This window comes from Patiria miniata, unplaced genomic scaffold, assembly GCF_015706575.1.
Source record: "Patiria miniata isolate m_02_andy unplaced genomic scaffold, ASM1570657v1 HiC_scaffold_7, whole genome shotgun sequence".
NCBI lineage: Eukaryota > Metazoa > Echinodermata > Asteroidea > Valvatida > Asterinidae > Patiria > Patiria miniata.
The window spans coordinates 23,294,617-23,315,308 of NW_024037074.1; the positions used below are offsets into that span (position 1 = coordinate 23,294,617).

General features: G+C 39.6%; 1 protein-coding gene across 1 annotated transcript in view; it reads left to right on the forward strand.

Moving 5' to 3' along the window:
• LOC119745038 (endothelin-converting enzyme homolog) overlaps positions 1-20,692 on the forward strand; it is a 35,227-nt gene that overhangs the window by 2,421 nt on the left and 12,114 nt on the right. The window contains exons 2-12 of the mRNA XM_038221262.1: positions 3,036-3,224; positions 13,129-13,188; positions 13,399-13,458; positions 13,813-13,872; positions 14,895-15,056; positions 15,696-15,779; positions 16,455-16,672; positions 17,618-17,686; positions 18,233-18,295; positions 19,413-19,529; positions 20,556-20,636. Coding sequence (XP_038077190.1) covers positions 3,053-3,224; positions 13,129-13,188; positions 13,399-13,458; positions 13,813-13,872; positions 14,895-15,056; positions 15,696-15,779; positions 16,455-16,672; positions 17,618-17,686; positions 18,233-18,295; positions 19,413-19,529; positions 20,556-20,636 — 1,146 coding nt within the window. The 5' untranslated portion in view covers positions 3,036-3,052. The remainder of the gene's footprint in view (positions 1-3,035; positions 3,225-13,128; positions 13,189-13,398; positions 13,459-13,812; positions 13,873-14,894; positions 15,057-15,695; positions 15,780-16,454; positions 16,673-17,617; positions 17,687-18,232; positions 18,296-19,412; positions 19,530-20,555; positions 20,637-20,692) is intronic.

The window sequence follows — 20,692 nt, forward strand, 5'->3', positions numbered from 1 at the left end:
AACACACTAAACCACCGTTATTTAGAGCTCCCAAGAAAATGTATTATTCAGCGTCTTTTGAGCAAGAACAGACGAACGTAAGAAATACCTGGAAAATCAGCAATGACATTTTGAATAAAAAGCACAAAAATATCCAGTCAATTAATTCGATCAAAATAAACAACTGTGATGATGTTAACGACCCTTAAACGATTGCAGAGCATTTCAAGCAATGTTTTGTTAACCAAGCAATGTTTTGTTCCCATGTCACTAATTATCTCCTCATGTCTGTCTGGCCGAGCTTCTCAAAATAGAAAGGTTAGTTGCAAACTGTCTTGAAAAAAATATCGCTAGATTTAAAAGAACTTTTGCACATACATGTACGGTTTTATATTGTGCAACCTGTCTAGACTCACACAATACGCTTTCACGGTGGAAAAAAAGGTGACCTTCGGAAGATATTTGAGGGAACAGATGGGAAATTCCCGAATTTTTTGGGCCTTTGTTGAAATCGAAATTTCACCTTTTCAAAAAATCCTCACGTACGAGCTCATTGTGCTAATAGCAGTGAACTCATTGATAAATGCATGCCTTATAATGGATTACTAAAGGTCTACTAAGAAAGTATTTAAAAAAGAAAAATAAACTGTATAAAATATTTCTTGCAAAACCTTCTGAGATCAATAAATTCAAATACAACAGATATAAAAACAATTAACCACCGTTATTAGAGCTCCCAAGGAAATATATTATTCAGCGTCTTTTGAGCAAGAAAAAACTAACATAAGAAATACCTGAAAAATCAGCAATGACATTTTGAATAAAAAGCACAAAAATATCCAGTCAATTAATTCGAATAGAAAACTTCTGACCCGATAATATATATAAAAGGTAACTTTCCCGATTAGCCTAATAACATGGGAAGAACTATTTGATTGTATCATTAAAATTCCAAATAAGAAGGTTTCTGGTCATGATGAACTTCATAATATTCTGATAAAAAAATTGCTCCTTTTATTGTTGACCCTTTAACATATCTTTTTAATCACTCTTTAATTTCCGGAGAAGTCCCTTATGAACTTAAAATTCCCATGTCACTAATTATCTCCTCATATCTGTCTGGCCATGCTTCTCAAAATAGAAAGGTTAGTTGCGAACAGGTTGCGTTATATTGTGCAACCTGTCGCGATTCACACAATATGTTTTCATTTTAGGGATCAGACGGGAAATTCCCGAAATTTTTGGGCTTTTTTTTAATCTAAATTTCTTCTTCAAAAAATCCTCAAGTAAGAGCCCATTGTGCTAATAGCAGGTCACAGTCGCTGAAATGCAAGCCTCAGAATCTATCGTCTTGTTAGGCTTAGGCCAAAAAAAAAAATTATCGGTCTCCGGAATTGATGCGGCGACGCGGGTTTTTTTTTTTTGGTGGTGGCTTTTTTTCAAGCTTGAATTGTACAGACAAGGTGGGTACTATTTTGCTTTTTTGTGTCCTCATTATACATTGGTGTCCTCCATAATTTGCCTTGGTGCCCTTTATCATTTACCTTGGTGCAATTTCCCCATTCCGCGGTGCTCCTTGGTACAAAAATTTGAGGAGGTGCGGCAATAGAGGGCGCTGTTGTAGCTTCCGTGTTTATTTGAAGAAAAAAAAAGGTTGACGCGCATGATTAAAATCGACGCGCGCGCTGACCAGAGACCGAGTATTTTTTTTTGCCTTAATTCAAGATTTGTTGGTTTGGCACCACACTGCTGACCCACTGAACTTTCACATATGACTAGATATGGTTCGACAATCGTTTTTAGGGTGTGCTAGATTTTTGCTGTTGGGATTTGTGAAAAAAAATCTTCAAACTTATATTTGAAGCTACTGCTTTCAACTAGCTAGTGCAGATGTCCACCGGTTGGGTCTAGTCTATGGAATATCCGAAATAGCAAGAACATGTAAGATGCGAGCCGATTCGGCGATTAATTATGCAAAACAAGACTTCGGCATGACCTCGAGATTCTGACCATTCAGCGGCGCCTTCTATATATTGGGTCTTCGGTAACCCGTTGTGGTCCGAAGCTGACAGTCCTGATCGAAATGTCACAGTTTCTAAAGTTGACTCCGATCGGCTTACGCGCGGAGTCGCATAAAAATTGCATTTTTTACTTTGAGGACTTAAAGCCCGAGTCCATCATTCGCAGCTATCCAAAAAGTAGCTAGCGTAATTATTGTTGAAAAACATACTTGGTTGAAAGGTAGTAAAGGGACTAAATTCCCTGTGAAATTGTTCTTTCTGGCAAGCTGTCATTTTGAAGTAATCAACGAAGTGAATCTGTCACGCGCACAAAATGTGTGTGAAAGACATTAGCGCGTGATTCAGCCCATGCCGTGAACCAACACGCGCGCGTACTCCGTTCGTTTGCACTACACTTTCTGGTTCGAAATGACGTCACACTTGGGTACTTCATAGCAGTTATCTTCATGCAGACATACGCAATACAACCAATTGATCCGTATTCCATAGAGTCGAAATACATCATGTTCCAATAATTATGTACACAAGGTCGCGTACATGTAGGCCTAGACCTACCGCATCACAATGTGATATTGGATAAGCCCTTCAAAAAAGCAGGGGTCCTATATTGTTATGTCGGTGAAAGTTAGCGGAAGCATTTTCTTCACAAAAGCCTTTGTGTTTAACGACAAAAGCATATGTTGTGTTTATTAAGAAAGAAAATGAGTTAAAAAGAAAAAGTTAAAAACTAAAGTACGTTTCTGAGTTGTCTTTTTATGAAACCAATAGTTCGCGCGCTTACTCCCTTTAGAGAACTGTCACTCGGAAACTTGGAAAAGATACTAAAGTAAGAGACGATGAAGACATTAACATGGGAAGAAAAATCAGCAGTAGGGGGGGATAGCCACGGAATAACACGTAGGTCGGGCAGGTTTTCGAGTCATGCTCGCAGAGGTGATATGTAAGGAAAGTGCCACTGCCGACATATATACTTTTATAGGGTTAAAAATAAAATATCATTATTCATTCGAAATGTTTTTTTTTGTGTGTTTCAAGAGATCGAGAGTGTCAGGATGGCTGATTCCACTGTCAACAGTGTGAACGCGGATGAGCGAACTAGCCCAAGGGCCGAGTTGACTCTCACCGAGGACGAAACAGTGACCAAGTTTCCACGCAAACGGCTCCTAGTCGCAGTGGCCGTGCTAAGCATTGCTGTACTCCTGGCTGTTTGTGTACTTCTACTTGGTAGGTTAATTCATAACGATAGCATTGGGCGATTTCATTGAGAGCATTAATTTTGTAAAGCATTTTGCCGAATAAAGAATCCTTTTTCGGGAGCCGATTCTTGAAAATTACGTCAGTGATTTGACTAATTTAAATAAAGTGTAAGAAAAAAGTAAACAACAAACACACGTGACATTATTTCTACCCTGAAACGTTGGCAGCCATGTCTATTGCATGGCCTTATGGGATACTTACCTAAGTAACCGACTCGGCGAGTCGGTTACTTGGGCGGGTCAGGCTCGAGTAAGCGCGAGTCAAGTGAGGGGTAAATCGAACGCTGCTGCGCTTGCACGAGTAAGCGCGGGGAAGTAATCGAACGCACTCTATCCGTGTTATATATTTATTCCCAAGCAATTTTCTTTTTCATCTGAGAGTGTTGTTTTTGAGTGTAGGAACTGTCTGGGATTATTTCCCTCTTAATTGGTTTGTCTTAATTAAGTTTTAATTGGGCAACACTAATAAGTAAGCAATAAAAGATAGGAAAAGACAAGAAAAAGTCATACATGCAGATTGGTTTTCTCCAGCTTAAATATGAGTCTAACTTCCCAGAGTTTTTTCTGTTTCCATGAGGGAAACACTCCACTACTATTGACTTTTCAACACCTTTCCCAGCTTTTTATCTTTTAAGTCCCTTCGCCAATTTTTTGTCTGTGATCCTTAATCAAACACGTAGCTATACATAACCTTGACCACTGGATCCTGCCATGGGGATCGAAGGGGGATCTGATCCCGCAAGGAGGATCGAAGGGAGATCGACGACAAGTGTAGGCCTAATCGAGATCATATCCGGATTTGATCCACCTTTGTCGATCCCCCTTTCGGGAAGGACACGATCCGGGTCTGATCCCGCAATACCATGCCATTCTTTTTGGTTCACGGCACTCTCCCGAAACTCTCCGAAAAGTTCGTCTTGGGCGGTGTTCGAAGTCATGGCGTCCGATAAAGGCCGGCAGTAACAGCAGGAATATTTTGCAGACAGGCAAGCATGGAGCGATAATGCGATGATAAGTACGTGTTTTAAACATTCGTAGACATTTGGGCCCGACATCGGAAAGAAATCAAAGCAAAAATGAATGGCAATCATCCATTTAAATGTGACGTGTAACGGTGACGAAGTTTTAATCGTGAGCAAAACAAGTAAAGGGCTCACCGATTGTACAGCGCGCGAAAAATGACCGCAAGTACGGTAATATCGCATAATAAGTGACCTTCCATCGGTTGTAAACGGTGGATCGAAGCAGGATCGGATCCAGTGTAAACGCGGCAGCGCAGGGGCGGCGGAACGCTTTTCAAACTGGGGGCAACACCAAAAAGGGGCACTTGCTAAGAAAAAAAGGGCACCTTCCGTCGGTGAAAGTGGAGGAAAAAAATATGGTCTTGTTCATTTCGCTATAAACCATATGACGAGGTACAAAATTAATTATGAATACTTAGTCCATCCTGATCTTTTGTTTTACTTTTACCTTGTTATGTAGAGAGACCATTTTTTTATTGCGAGAAGGGCACTGTTCAGGGGCGTAACTGGGTTGAATCATTACGGGGGCACCTGGAGGTGCAAAAAATGTTTTCAAGGGGGCATTGAAAGTAATTAAACTGCGGCTTGCCTTTCTCGTTTTTTTACTGATAAAGGATATATGGACGTAAATGCTATAGCTGTTATACTGAAACACAAACCACAGTGAATTACGCTCCCGATGTTACCAAATCTTACCAATAAAAAGTAAGACAACTGGATCGTTCTATTGTTATGATTTCCGGAAAAGATGTTTGTGCAGTCCGTTTTTTAGGGCAAGAATGAGAATAAATTTCAATGGAAAAAAAAGAGGAAACTTTTGAAAAACAGGAAAAAAAGATGTGGAAATCGGGCAAAAAGCCCCAAAACAGGCTGAATAAAAACGCAGAAATTTGGGCAACCGAAAAACAGGAATTCCTGTTTACAGGAAGATTGTCATGCCTGTAGGGAGCTACGGACTCCACTAGCCCAGGTTGGACTCCGTTGTGTACACGCGTAGTAGTTTTCCTTCGTTTTGAACGAACGTATAGTTCAACAGCATAGAAACTGCTCATCGCTCAATGAGAATTAAGCTCTGCACGATGCGCTCTTTTCAACTGTGACCGGTGTCTTTGTGAAAAATCATAAATATGCATGTTTCAAAAGAGCTCGTTCAAGAGATGCGTGAACACAGCAAAAATCGTGTAAAAGGGATCTGTGTGTTTGTTTGTTGGATTGCTTGTCAGGGTGTTTGTTGGGATGTTTGTTTGTTTGTTTATCTGTCTGTCATGGTGTTGGTCGGTCTGTTTGTCGGTCTATCTGTTTGTCGTTCTGTCTGCCCGTTGGGGTGTTTGGTTGTTCGTTTTTGATTTGCTGTTTTTGAACAGGTCGTTTCATGTATTATCTCTCCGACAATTGTATTTTGTGTTTTTGTTTTGTCCGTTTTTGAATGGTCTTTTTAATTTGTAAGGATTTTAGAATTTGTATAATATTTTATGTGTAACAAATATATTTAACGTATGACACCTGTAAGTGGCGGATAACCGCTGTTGGTTTCATTGAATAAATAATAAAAGCACGTGGCCACAGCGATGTGCATCATGATATAGGTTGGGATTTAGGAATTAAGCGGGCAAATACCATTTGTATGTAGGTTGGGTTGCATGGCTGCCGACACGACCCTACTACATGCATGACCATCGGAAATAATATTCGAATTGGTTTTTTCAAAATAAGTAATGAAATAATGTTTTAAAAAAATAGGATAACTACTAATGTTGATAACTGCTCCACGATTTGAAAGTATAGTTGACGAGGAATGCGTTTGGTGGTTGTTTCATGTTTTTCTGTGTTCAGCCTTACTTGATTTACCTGCACCTAACCCAAGACTGCACACTCTTCTGTTTCCTAATTTGGTCGGCGAAATTCATCTCAACCCAATAAACGTGTTTGGTGATCTTGTGAGAGACCCCCCTAAGTTATTCCAACTGACAGGAGAAACCTTCTATGACATACCCAAATCTCATTTCAATGTGAGCACCACACCCCAATATCAGGCAGAGATTTCTATAACCAACCCAAATCTCATTTGAATATGAACGCCACACCAAAATATCTTCAGACAATGTTTTCTATGACCAACCCAAAACCTTATCTGTATGTGAACACCAACCTAAATATTTTCAAACAGCGCTTTCTATGACCAACCCACAACTCATTCGATTGTGGACGCCATAAGCGAATATCTTCAGACAGCGCTTTCTGTGACCAACCCAAAACTCATTCGATTGTGGACGCCACACCCGAATATCTTGAGACAGTGCTTTATATAACGACCAACCCAAATCTCATTTGTATGTGAACACCAACCTGAAAATATTCTGACAGTGCTTTCTGTGACCAAGCCAATCTCATTTCAATTTGAACACCACCCTGAATATATTCAGACAGTGCTTTCTATGACCAACCCAAATTTCGTTTAAATGTGAACATCACACCCGAATATCTTCAGGCAGTACTTTCTATGACCAACCCAAATCTCAATTGAATGTGAACACCACACCCGAATATCTTCAGGCAGTGCTTTGCATGACCAACCCATATCTCATTTGTATGTGAACACCAGCCTGAAAATTTTCAGGCAGCGCTCTTTATGACAACCCAAAATTCATTCAATTGTGGACGCCACAACCGAATATCTTCAGACAGCGCTTTCTATGACCAACCCAATTCTCATTTGAATGTGAACACCAGCCTGAATATATTCAGGCAGTGCTTTGTATGACCAACCCAAATCTCATTTGTATGTGAACACCAGCCTGCAATATCTTCAAACATAATATCCTCAAACGGCACCTTCTATTACCATCTCAAATCTCATTGGAATATAAACACAAAAAGCACCTTATTGACGATAACCAAATCGGCTGTTTAAATTCAAGTAAGATCTATGGGCATCATGTCAGACAGTGGCCAGATACCTGAGCCAATGCTGAGCAAGTGTGACCTCTCCCAATCCTCTGAGAATACACATACAGCATAATTATCAAATTCATCTGCTCGCAATAATGCTGTCACTGGAATTATGAAAAAGACATAAAATCACAGAGGCCAAGGAATCGCTTTTTAATGTCATATTGATTTTGTAGTTGTTGGGGTTATTTGTTTCACTCCTTGTTTCCGACATTCAATATCTTCACATTTCCTTTTGTTTGGTTTCCCAGCGATTTTGTTTTCTCTTTCAACTGCTTCCCTTGCCTTGCTATTGGCATATGTTTCTTCATTCCTTTTTGTTAATTTCAATATTTCAAATGGGGGGCACCCGGGGGTGCTAGACTTTTCGGCTTTCAAAAAAAATGTAACCTCGTCCCCAGGGCATCGAGTAGTGCGCGCCCACCACTACCTGCTCTTTCACCTTGGTATTGAATCATTTGCATGTGCAATATGTTTGGACAAATAAGGAATAGTCTGATGCCTGCCCGTGTGTTACATTAGCGTTTGTTTTTGTATGCGGTGTCTGGGGTAAAATAGAATCAATTCGTCGCACCGTGAGTTACGAAAACAAGGTTGTTTTCGAAGTTAAAATGTTACAGTCTTATCCCGCTAATATGCAGTAGCACATGTCATATTAATATGAACACATTGGAAAGGAAAGAAGTATTTTTGAGAAGGCGTGGACGTTATCATTACAATGATTTTGAAAACATTCATTTCTAGCCAATTACGGTATCGAATCTGAATACAGGAAAAAAGTTTCCTTTCTAGGGCTTACTATTGGAAGCGAGGTTGGAAATAAAGTAAGCACTGGGGACGAGGTTGCCAAAAATGTCCCTTGATTCTTAGACAGAGCCTTTTTTTTTCAGAAATCCCACCAGACTAAAGTGCCCTAGCAGCTTAACCCTAGTCACGCCGCTACAACCCCGACTCCTCTGCCTCATTATTTGTGTTTATCATAGTACATGTATACTGAAAACAATAACTGAAATATTTCATATACCAATATTCCCGTGATAAACATACAATTCAAAATAGATCGGTTTGCACTTGTCAGGAAAAAGTTGGCGTCACGTGACCACAACATGTGAGTTTGTAAACACAGGTTATCAAATTGTCTAATGAGGGAAGGGACGTTCACCCCCAATGTCTTCCGTGGTATACCCATTTCTCTCTTTCTCTGGCGTACATACAAAGGCATTTCACATAATCGATATGTAGGCTTTTAAAACATTATTGCAAATTTTTCTAACCGTTTAAAACTGGCCACTTGACGGGCTCCCGACCAATAGGAATCGGTAAACTGTCTAAGGTATTTATGAATGTTAATTTCATGTATGTTTAGCAGTTGAAACTGCCGAGAGGATCATGAAATATGCCGAGAGGATCATGAAATGCTTTTTGTACATAAATTCGTATATAAACGTTTATAAACAGCGTGCGTCAAATCTTGCCCCCCCCCCCACCTTTCGAGTGCCTTTTCCCTCTAAAAAGTAAGCGCGGGGAAGTAATCGACGCCCATGGTAACCTGTTGAGTTTTTCTGACTTGTCAATCATCCTGAACTGCCATCTGTTCAATTGATTTTCATAACACGTGCCTTCATCGAAAACTTTGGTCTTTCTATATAAAGGGAGGGCAGGTAAAAGACGAATGGAAGGAATGGAAAGTATGATATATTCAATTATGTTTTGGGAATGTGGTCACTATATTATACAGCATTATTTTATCTTCTCACTATGTAAAACAAACATACATAAACCGTTAAAAAAATCTGTCTGCAATAATTGGAACTGAAACTAATGAAATTTATTGTGGAATCGCCTTCAATCAAAGAGCTGTCAACTGGATCTTTTTCCAACCACACTGCTCAAGAAGTGCACAGACACTCTGTTGCCAACCTAACGGAGATTATCAACTTATCCCTCACATCTGGGGTTGTTCCACGAAGTTTCAAACCTGCTCGCAATGTTCCTTTGATCAAAAATCCCAAGCTCGATCAAAACATCTTGAGTAGCTATCAACCAGTGTCACTCCTTAGTTTCATGTCTAAGCTACTGGAGAGATGTTGTATGCTGCAGCTGAAGGACTACTTCACATCAAATGATCCCTACGCAAAAGCTCAGTCTGCATATCGAGCTCATCATTTTATTGAGATGGCTGTACTGCGAGTCCAGAACGATGTTCTTCGCTCCATTGATGAGCACCAGGAAGCAGTTCTTATCTTACTCGACTTCAGCTCTGCATTCGATACGATCGACTATGCCATCTTACTTGATCGTCTGGAGCATCGGTTTGGTTCGACTGGGACGGCCCTGGAATGGTTCCAATCATAGCTTTGTGATCGTTCCCAATCCGTGGTTATTGGTGATGCTGAATCCGATGTACATCTAATACCATGGCGCGTACCACAAGACTCAGTATGCAGTGCTCCTATGTTCACTTTCTTCACTGCCCCTCTGCAGCTAGTAATGATCGGGGAGTCACTGGTCGATTTCTGCGATGAGGCACGTAACCTTGGTGTAATCTTTGACAGTGATCTACGCTTAAGGACCCATGTCAGTAACATATGTCGAGTGGGATGAGCATTCCTCCACAAGATTGGCAAGATTCGGAATTATCTCAACAAATCTGCTACAGAGAAACTACTGCATGCATTCATCACCTCGAGAATTAATAGCTGCAACAACCTTCTCATTGGCCTCCCGACCAATGAGATACAGGGACTGCAACGTCTGCAAAATGCCGAAGCGAATACATAACCCCAATCCTACAATCACTTCATTGGCTCCCAGTGTCACAGCGAATCATCTACAAAACTCTCATCCTCACATTTAAAGCAGTGCACGGACTGGCACTATCCTACTTACAGGAGCTGGTACATTGTTATCGGCCCACTCGCCAACTACGGTCTGCATCGCTCATGATGTTGCAGGCACCCTCTGCACCTCCACGCACCTTCACGTACGGTGGCAGAGCATTCAGTGCTGCCGCTCCCTCTCTCTGGAACAATTTGCCATCATGTGTCAGGAACTCGATGACACTTGATTTGGTCAAGAGTCGTCTAAAGACTCATCTTTTTAAACGGTATTTTGCAGTGAATTAGTAGTATTATTGGTGTTTTCCATGTACAAAGGTTTTATCGTTGTATTTTATTGGCAAATACCTTTTTATTCCTGTTTTTATCTAGTATGTTTGCTTGAGTGTTGTAAATCGCTTTTTAAAGTTTAGATTGTAGGCCACCCATGCAGCTGTTTGAGTTGTCTTTGTATTGTCTTAAGGTTCTATTGGAATTAGTTTTTTTAACTTAAATGATACAGTTTGTGTGTTTATTCTTTGTTTAAACGCCTTAAAGTAGATTTGTCTGTGTGTGTCTGCGCTTTATAAATTTCTCTATTATTATTATTATTATTATTAAATTGTGTTGTTCCCTACAAGAAAGTGGTTTGATCCACAGCAGTTTTGCCGCAAGCCCGTTAAGTGCTTTACATTGACTCCGTGTTGGGAAGCTTAGCGAGGGCCTTTGTTGCCAAAAAGAGAGGAGTACGTGATTGAATGGCTATTCCGTCTGACGACCATAATTCGTTCAGTTGAAACGCCGAGTCACGGAAAGTTGAGTTACAAATGCAGCATTTCATTGGCTCGTCTTTGTTATGACCCCTCTTAACCCGAATCACCGACAATTTGTGGGTTGTCTAAAACGAAAGAACGCTACTGGAACGGAAGGTTTTTTTGTGACGAAGTACAGGGACGGTGAAGTACGGATTGAAAGCCGCCTGTAAAAAGGAGAAACTTCATTGTTGGCCTTCGCACGGAATGTATTGTGCTTCGTTATACCTTTCGGTATTTATTGAACATAAGCCGAATGGCCTTCGAGTCTCTGCGAAATGAATAAATCATTGTGGAATTTTTTTTCGAATTTAATTATTTCTGCACAATGTGGACGCCATTTTGAAGTTGGGCATACATGGTTACAACTCAAGTCAATGCATGAATCGGCAGGATTTTGTGTAAAAGTACACTAACAATAAACTTACGGATTCAAAGCCGCCATACTTCATTGACATGTAAAAACAGGTAAACCTCATTGTTGGCCTTCGCACGGAATGTATTGTGCTACGTTATACCTATCGGTATTTATAGAACATAAGCCGAATGGCCTTCGGGTCTCTGCAAAATGAATAAATCATACATGTTTTTTTTTTCGAATTTAATTATTTCTGCACATGGTGGACGCCATTTTGAAGTTGGGCCATACCTTTAAAGCGTAGTTTAACAGGGCGTCGTATTCATTGAGAGGATCTGCCAAATCGTGATAAAAAATGTATCGTCAACATTTGTAATGTTGTCATTGGAAATCTATTTGCTAACGTCGTTTATGCGGCACAGTTTCATCCTGTTGTGTATTTAAATGAAGTAGTTTATTTAAATGGAAAATTGATCATCTCCAAGTTCTTCCCACAATAACTGTGTTAAACCAGAATGTTGCCCCAAGTTTTTGTCTACCAGATCGCAAAATACCCCAAAAAATACATCGATCGGACGTGTAGTTCTGTTGGCCTTTGAAGATCGCACCTTTAGGGTCATGTAACGTGACACATGAAAGCCTGAATATAAACGTTACTACTAATTTTACCTATAATTTATCACTGGCTACAATCGTACTTGCTTTCAACTTCATCGGATTCACGTGGTCTCACGTGACCGATGATGACGTCATCTTCTTGAAAGTAAAATGTCTTCTATAACATTTCCTTGACTGAAAGCATGTACACTTTGACCAAATTGGACATGCAGTTGCAGCGATAAAATGTCATGATAGTATATATTCACAAATTAATAGTAAATGGCGCGATGACGTCATCCGGACGTCATTTCATTTGATATCATTCTCTGCAACACTAGGATTAAACCACCAATTGAGGTAATGATCAAATGTTGTCTAATATAAAAATCAGAAAATCGCATTGGGACAGGCTTGCCTACAGTGTAATTTTATAGTACAACAAGATTGCTAAGTTAATAAATTCATGATTCTGTAGTTTTCCAATGTCCTGAATACCAACAACTGCCGTGTTGACGATGATCTGTAAAAGAAAGCAATGTGCATTGCCAAACATGGTTGCACTTTAACGCATTTGCAAGTGTTGCAAATAACAAATTAAAATCTGAATTTATTAAATGACGCTCTTTTTCTCTCAATTCGGACTATTTGAACCTATTTTGCTTTCGAATTAGAGAAACTTTTGACTGTAGAATGTTGTTTTCGTTTTTAACTACTGAACCTTCGGACAAATGAGCCTTCGGATTATGGAGCCTTCGGACTAACGAATCTGCGGACTATCGCATCAGCGATCGGATTAACGAACCTTATTTCATTTTCCGCCTAATGCACCCCCGTTATGGGCAATATGTGTTCGGACTCGAACCAGCGGATCAGTAAACCTTCGGACTATAGGGTGGACCCCTATGGATCAATGTACACAATGAACCATGACGTCGATACTGAAGAGGTGCCCAAATTTCGTTGCGACGTCGTCACTTTAGACCCAACGTTTATCCCACGTTGTTTTACTGACGTTGGATCGATATATAAACATTCAATCTAGAGGTTAAAGGAGATATACACGTGGATATTTCAGATGATGTATTAACATTGGTCAGGCGTACATTGCAAAACACTACGATGTACACCATTTGGACAACACCAGATGGTCCTACATAGATACCAATGGTGTTAAATGAACACCATAGTTTTGGCAGAGAAGCCTCCTCAACAACGCCCACCTTATAATTATTCCTTGAGATGTCAGAAGTTTGATCAGGAATTCCATATAGAAGTCTTTGGACTTGAACTATATTGGCCTTCTTTTCCCCTGTAGTGTTGCTCCTGACTAAACAAGGTCCCAACATTTGTGACACTGAACAGTGCAAGCAATCTGGTGAGTGCAATAGTAAAGTTAATCTTTAATTATTATATTCTTTAAAATAGTTAGTCAAATCCAGCATGCGAAAGCGTAAATCCAGGGGGTAGGGAGCAGGATTTATCCACCCACTTTTAACCATTGGGAATGGGCTCAGTAAGTTGAATTAGTTATTCCATATAGAAATCTTAGAACATAAAGTTTATTTGGCCTTCTTTTCCCCTTTAGTGTTGTATCCAACTAAACCCGGTCTCATCAAAAGTAGCACTGAACAGACCAACCAACCTGGTGAGTGCAATAGTAAGCTTTTATGATTCTTTAAAATATTTCTCAAATCTACATACAGAGGCGTAAACCCGGGGGCGTGGTGAGTGGGGTTTATTCCCCCACTTTTAACCATTTGGGATTGGTCTTTGAGTCATAGCACTTAAAACGGAGGACAAACAGCACAAATGTTTGTTTTCATGCTACTTCGCTGCGCTCATTATACGCATGAAAAACATGGTGTGCACCATTTGGACGACACTAGATGGTCCTAGATACCAATGGTATGAACACCATAGTTTTTGCAGCGTAGCCTCCTCAATAAGGCCCACCGTATAATTTTTCCATAAACTATATTGGCCTTCTTTTCCCCTGTAGTGGTGCTCCCGACTAAACCAAGTCCCATCATTTGCGACACTGAACAGTGCAACCAATCTGGTGAGTGCAAAAGTGAAGTTAGTCTTTATTATTGAAATAAAATATTTCTCAAATCCAGCTTACAAAGGGATGATTTTGGAGCGTGGTGAGCGGGATTTATCCCCCCACTTTTAACCATTGGGAATGAGCATTTGAGTCATAGCACTGAAAACGGAGAACGAACAGCACAGATGTTTGTTTTCATGCTACTTCACTGCGCTCATACGCAGTTTGAAAAACAGTTTGGTTTAATACGCCGACACAGCTAAATAACACAAGGAACAATAATATCCAGTACAAAATATAGAGAAACATTAATTATATTCGGACAGCATGGGATGTAGGCTTGCATGCACAATGATGCAAGCTGAAAAAAAACCCGTAAAATTAATGTGTGTACCTCGAAAAAGGCCTTGCAAGCTCCTTCGCTTCCAGTTTATTTTTGTGTTCTCTTATGGAACTGGACTCCTATTATAAGGCGTTGCAATATCATTGAACCCTTAATTTTCTGAAAAACTGAAGCTGTATCAGACGCGCGTCCTTCTCCGGTCAACATCATAGATATAGAATAAAAAGACAACATAGTCTAGTCTATCAGCAATCTTAGGAAAGATCTAGGGAAACAGCGTGGTGTACGGCAGCGTTCAGCATGTGTGCATGAGCCTGAAGTGAGAAGCGGGTTTTTTTTTCAGACAAAGCTTAACTACCTAAATGGTTCTGTTGTTACCAAAGGATATGTAGAGATGCAACTGCATTTACGCAGCAGAAGAAATTTGGTCTTTGTGCTAAACCAAACTACACACGTAATGATGTCTTGATGTATTGTAAGCGCGCCAGTTTGTACATCATTTGGTATCACAAACGCTTCTTTTTTTCCCAACGGGAAAAAGACAAGACGTACCTCCTAAATAATATAATTGATTAATTATTGGTTCCTAATTTGCTAATGACTAACTGACTATCTTTGTGATTGACTGATTATACTGTCTTAAATGACTGTGTGATTATTTGGGGGAATAACAGACTGGTTATTATTATTTCAGCCTCCAATATTCTGAGAAACATGGATAAGACCCAAGACCCGTGCCATAACTTCTTTGAGTACGCATGCGGAGGATGGAATCAACGCCAAGTGATTCCCAACAACACACTTGAAGTTACCAGATTCTCCGAACTAGATGACGACTTGAAAGGAAAGCTGAAAGGTATGATATCTTTCAGTTTCTCAATACTAATTCCCCCCCCCCAAAAAAAAAGCCAGGTGTGCAAGCCAAAATTTCAGACTAGTCTCCTGAAATGAACATCTGCACTTTTCAACCCATTCTTAACCTTTACCCTTGACTATTTGACATAGGCCTACATGTTTAAAGTGATCACAATTACTAATGAATGCCAATACCAAAAAAGATGTAGATTGATTACAATCTATTAAATGCTGGTTTTAAAACTGTACCTTCCAAAAGCGAATAAGTATTAATCATTGATACCAATCGCTTGTACAATAATACGCATGTGGTCAATAAACTACCGAAAAGGGAAACAAAAATCTAAACTCTGGTCTTTGTCAACAATAAATATTTGATGTCAGTTTCCTTTATTTTACTTTATTTTATTTAATTCCTCTTTCAACGGATGGATTTATTACGTGGACACAATGATATATAAAAGACTTGACATGGGTCACGCCTACGTGGCGATCAGTTGATTTGAGTGATACGTACACCATGAGCAACGTCATGCGGCACCATTACCATTTGTTAAATAAAACAGCCTCGACATTTCACCAATGTCGGCCTTTTTTTGACATTTTGTTACACGCATTTTCATTTCCTTAACCCAATCAGAACTGATCGAGCGAAAACCACTGCTAAACGAGCCGGAGTCCTTCGACAAAGTGAGGAAGTTCTACAATGCCTGCCTTGACCTAGGTATTGGATAAAGATATCACTGTCAATCGTTCACCGTGCATGATGCTATACATCATCATCAGCTTTTATGCATGTACAGGCAATGTCCCTTAAAAAAAATTAAAGGTTCAACTTTAACTTTTAACATTTCCATTGCGCTCAAAATTTCGCCGTACCTTTTCTACATGCCATACCTCATAAAGTTTGTCTCAAAGGGTTCATGTGCTCAATTTTTCTGATGAACACATTTTGTGCAACTTTCTACTCCTCTTCAATGTATGTAAACTAATGCATCCTTTTTTTCGGGGGTTAATTTTACGGAAATGTGTACTCTTTGAAGCATCACATTTTGCCGTGCATTTTCCGGACAACTGAGTGTGCTGTTGCTGTGACGTCACTACTTGAAGACACTGTTCAGTATATGAGGTTTTCTGTTCAAATTGTGAACCCAAACATGTGTTCATTGAAAAACCTCAAATCTCAGTTTTGCTCATGAATAAGGACATTTGCATCGGGTATAAAAACCGAAAAGGTATCAAAATGTCTTTAGGGTATAGCAAAACCAAAATTGAAAATAAGGTTAAAAGGGACACAAAGGTGCATTTCCTAGGATTGTAATAAAAACAATACAATGCATGTCCCTTTAACGGAAACGTTGTTCAAGTTGTATTGTTGGTTTTTGTCACTCTTCAACAGATACCATCAACGGCCTAGGAGCCCGACCGCTCACGGACACATTGCAGTCCCTTGGCGGATGGCCAGTCCTTGGGTCAAACCCCGGAGGCAGCTGGAGTCAGTATTCTTATAACTTTGAGAGTTTGTGGGCGACTCTTAGGTCCCAGTATAACATAGATGCGGTCATATCGACTGGAGTGCAAATCGATCTAGAAAACACCAGAAACTACATTCTCCAGGTGATAAACGAAATTCATTGTATGGACATAATGTTATATCACTTGAAGAAATTACCTATTTTGTTGGCAAATCAGCTTAAATGCCATACTTTAATTAACTAAAACAAGAGCTTCTTAAAAGAACATCAAATCTGTCCAAAAAAAATTTCATCTGAAGTAAAAAAATAAAAATTAAAAAAAGTCATTCTGAATTATTGGACAGTGTATCTCTTGAAGAAATGTTATAACAACTTTATTTAACCCTTATCCTTCCAAAACCACATTCAAATTTCTTTAATGTCATATAAAATCGTTTAAACCTCTGTAACTCTGATTACATTGATTTAATTGATCCTTAGTACTTTCTTACATTAAGGGTAAGGTCAACGCCAGAAGATAATGTCTTGCAGCACGAACTCATTATGACACATAATTATTGAGATAATTAGGTATACAAATCAGACCAGTCAAGCATTGTATTAGAATGGTCCAAGAAAGCACAATTTCCATTCAGTTGATTCAGCAAAGTTAGTTCACTGAAGGTCTTTTCATGCATCTGATCCGTCAAAGAATGGACCGGATTTAACCCATTTATTGACGTTAATCCTATACGATAGCACTGCAGCCCGACACCCGTCTACAACCCAACACCCGTCTACAACCAGTCTTAGTCGGAAGTGGCAGTCAGTCAAACAGTGAATCAGTCAGTGAGATAGGTGCAAAGAAATACTATATTCTGGCCTTCTGGGATAATCATGTATGATAGAATTGCTGGCCCTCTTCACCAGTCTTCAACCAGTCTTAAACACTATTAAGCAGTCAGTCAATCAGTGAGTCGGGCACTGAGGTATAAAGATAATACTAAGCTGCCAACATATTATAATGAAAGAGTCATCCTATTTTGTAGACGTCATGAAAATTAAGAGTTTCTTCACTAATCTGACTATTTTGTCGTATCCATGATAGATCGATTTTCCAGAATTTACCGTGCCTCTTCAATTCCGTGCAAATAGACAGAAACGGCTCGCCTCTTTGGTAAGTCCAATCAACTATTAGATCCGTTTTCAATGTATGTTACTTCCAATTTTGATTGTGATGAAACACTGAATTTTGAAGGAGTTCGCTTGCACAACATTATGCACGAAATGTCTAAAGCGTATGGTAACCGTGTTACGATATTTGGATGCGCACAATGCATTGCAATAGTTGGAAGAACGTTTTGACGATCCACGGAAGAAAATATAATAAAGCAACACTACACTTTGAAATCTCGTATCTAAATAGAGTGCAGTTCATAGTATATTTCCAAAATGTGAAACTTATTCATCTAGTACGTAATTTTGGGCAAAACTCCCGTGAGAAGGCTTGCTGGAATACTCATATCTAACTGCTAAAATTGTTATGGGTGCCTCTAGTAAGAACGTAAGAACTTGTAATATAATTGTTAAGTGGTACATTATACTTTTTTTGGTTCCAGCGTGTGATTTGATGCATTAGACATCAAATTAAGAGTTCCTGTGTATTTCACTTTCAGAGTTCTCTAGTGATGTCGGGGTTTTCATTTTATTTTTGCTTTGATAGGTTCCCGAGTCTTTTTCTAAAGACTTTGGCCGACATTTGCTCCTGCTGGATGAACTTGAAGATGTAAGTTTATGAAACCTTTTCCGTTTTTACTTTCCTAGTCTTGCTGTTGCATGCCTTGATGGTCTTTCTGTCAATGTCAATCTGTCAATCTGCGAGTGTTAAAGGGATCTAATTAAGCATCCTGTAAAATTATGGCACCTGGTGTGAAGTCATTTTCAAGAAATGGTATTTTTGTATACATTTCCAACAGTGGTCAGCTGACCACCGTTGGAAAAACCTAACTGCTGCTCCAAATTTACCATTTGTTTCAGTCCAAATTGTGTTTGCTATTGGTTACATGTTCATGAACGGGTGCAGGCCAGCTAGACTGGTTTCTTTACCTTACAATTTCTGGCATCTATAAATGATTAATCCATTTCATCTTTAGTGGAGTCAGGGAACCAGACTACGTGAACATTTTTGTTTTTCTTGGTTTTTCCAGCATTTTCGAACACAACACTTCAAACATTTCAGTGTAACAATATATATTATACTAACCCTTCAACTAGTTCATTTCTGAAAATTACAGCGAAAGCCAATGATGTACATTCCCTTTAATTGAGGCTTTTGTGGCAGTATTTTTTCCTTTTGTTATATTATTATTTCTTTCTGGTAATAAAACCAATGATTCCTTTAATTTTCTCAAAGATGTCTTATATGCACTGTAGCCCGAAAGCATGACGAAACCTGTAGAGAGGAGACTATAAGAAGAAATTACAGTTTTAGAGTTGGGAGGAAAACCCCTGAAGAATATTTTTTGGGGGGGGGGGATCGGGTAGGGACTGAAAACTCATCCGCAGGTGCTCCGGGCAGGAATCGAACCCAGGCCATAGCGGTGGAAGGCGAGGAAAGTACCCACTGACCCCTGACTTCAAGGAAGCTTTGCAGTGAATATTTATTTAAAGAAATTTAGAGGTATAATACTTGAGCTAAACGGTTGCCTTCTGAGTTTCTGCTGGGCATGCCACTCTTTTCTAGGGTTCTCCCCTCAGAAATGGCTACCGGGCGGGCGGGCTATCACCTTCACCCGTCTCCCGGCCTGATTTTCCCCGTGTTGTTATTCCCCCAGCTCGATCACTTGGATCTTGGCTTTCGTCAATAACGATCTCCCCTATTTTTCATTTTTGAAAATAAATAGAAACGAGCAGCTTACCTGCAGTACATGATCGACATTGCTGTGGCTCTGGGCGGAGACCAAAGCGAGGTCGCTAGAGACATGAACGACGCGTTCGAGTTTGAGAAGACACTCGCACAGGTAGGAGATACAGCCCACAAGTGTTGCGTCAAACAATGCATGTCCACATAATTAATTGAATTGCTGTCATCAAGGATTATACCCAAGCAATATCATATCAAATGCTCAACGAGCAATTACTCGAAAAAATTATAACCGAAGCTGTATTGATGCATTCTTTGGTATATGGACGTGAAACTCTCATTACATTTTGACTATTAGAAAATTAAGTACTCGCACGTGAACAGTCAAACCAAGCCTTTATTGCCACCATCATAGTAGTATATAATAAGGGAATAAATATGTGCTTGGCCGGTTTTTAACACGTACGTTGAAAACTGTCTAGGGGCTTGGACGCGGATAATGGCCACAGGCCAGTTTTAAGTATATCAGCCCTGTGCTTGTTTAATACCGGCCAAGTACGTATGTATTCCCTTTCGTTAATACCTGTCGGTCAAGTCAAAACAAGTTTTAAAAAAATTAATTTCCAACGAATTTGTTGAATAATTTTGCTTCATGTCTTGTTAAGCATCCCTCTATAGCTATGTTTATCGTATGTGCCTGGCGCGAGTAGTCAAGAATCTCCCGAAATGGAGATTCGCGTGTGCGTCGCGCGTACTGCGTGATGTGATGCACACTGCAGCGGTGCAGGTGAAGTGTGAATTTAGGGGTTTGATACGAACTCATTGGTAGTATTTGTAAGTGAAAATATTTAGGATTACATGTTGGCGTTCAACCAATTAAAGGGTAAAGGGACCAGATTTCATAGAAGTCCAAATCGCATATGACACCAGGAAAAAAGGTTCAAAAATTGCCAGTCGGTGTTATATCAATCATTTAAAACAACCCAGGTTAAGGGCTCTCGACCTATGGCAATGGGTAAACTGTCAAGTATTTATGAATGACAGTGAAAACAAACGGGTTTGGGCAAAGAATATAACTCCGTACTGGTAAAAGCATAGGCCATTGTATCTGTTGCAGTTAATTGTTTCTTTTCAATCTTGTCCTGGAAAATAAACGTAACAATGTGTGTTAAACTCTCAACAGCACGCCGAGGATGCCATTAGCGACGACTCTGATCTACCTGTAACCAAAACTCTGAGCAACCTTCAAATAATCTACAGTGAGGTATACCACTAAAAATACAACGTAATATAAAAAAAAGTTGTACTACATTTTCACTT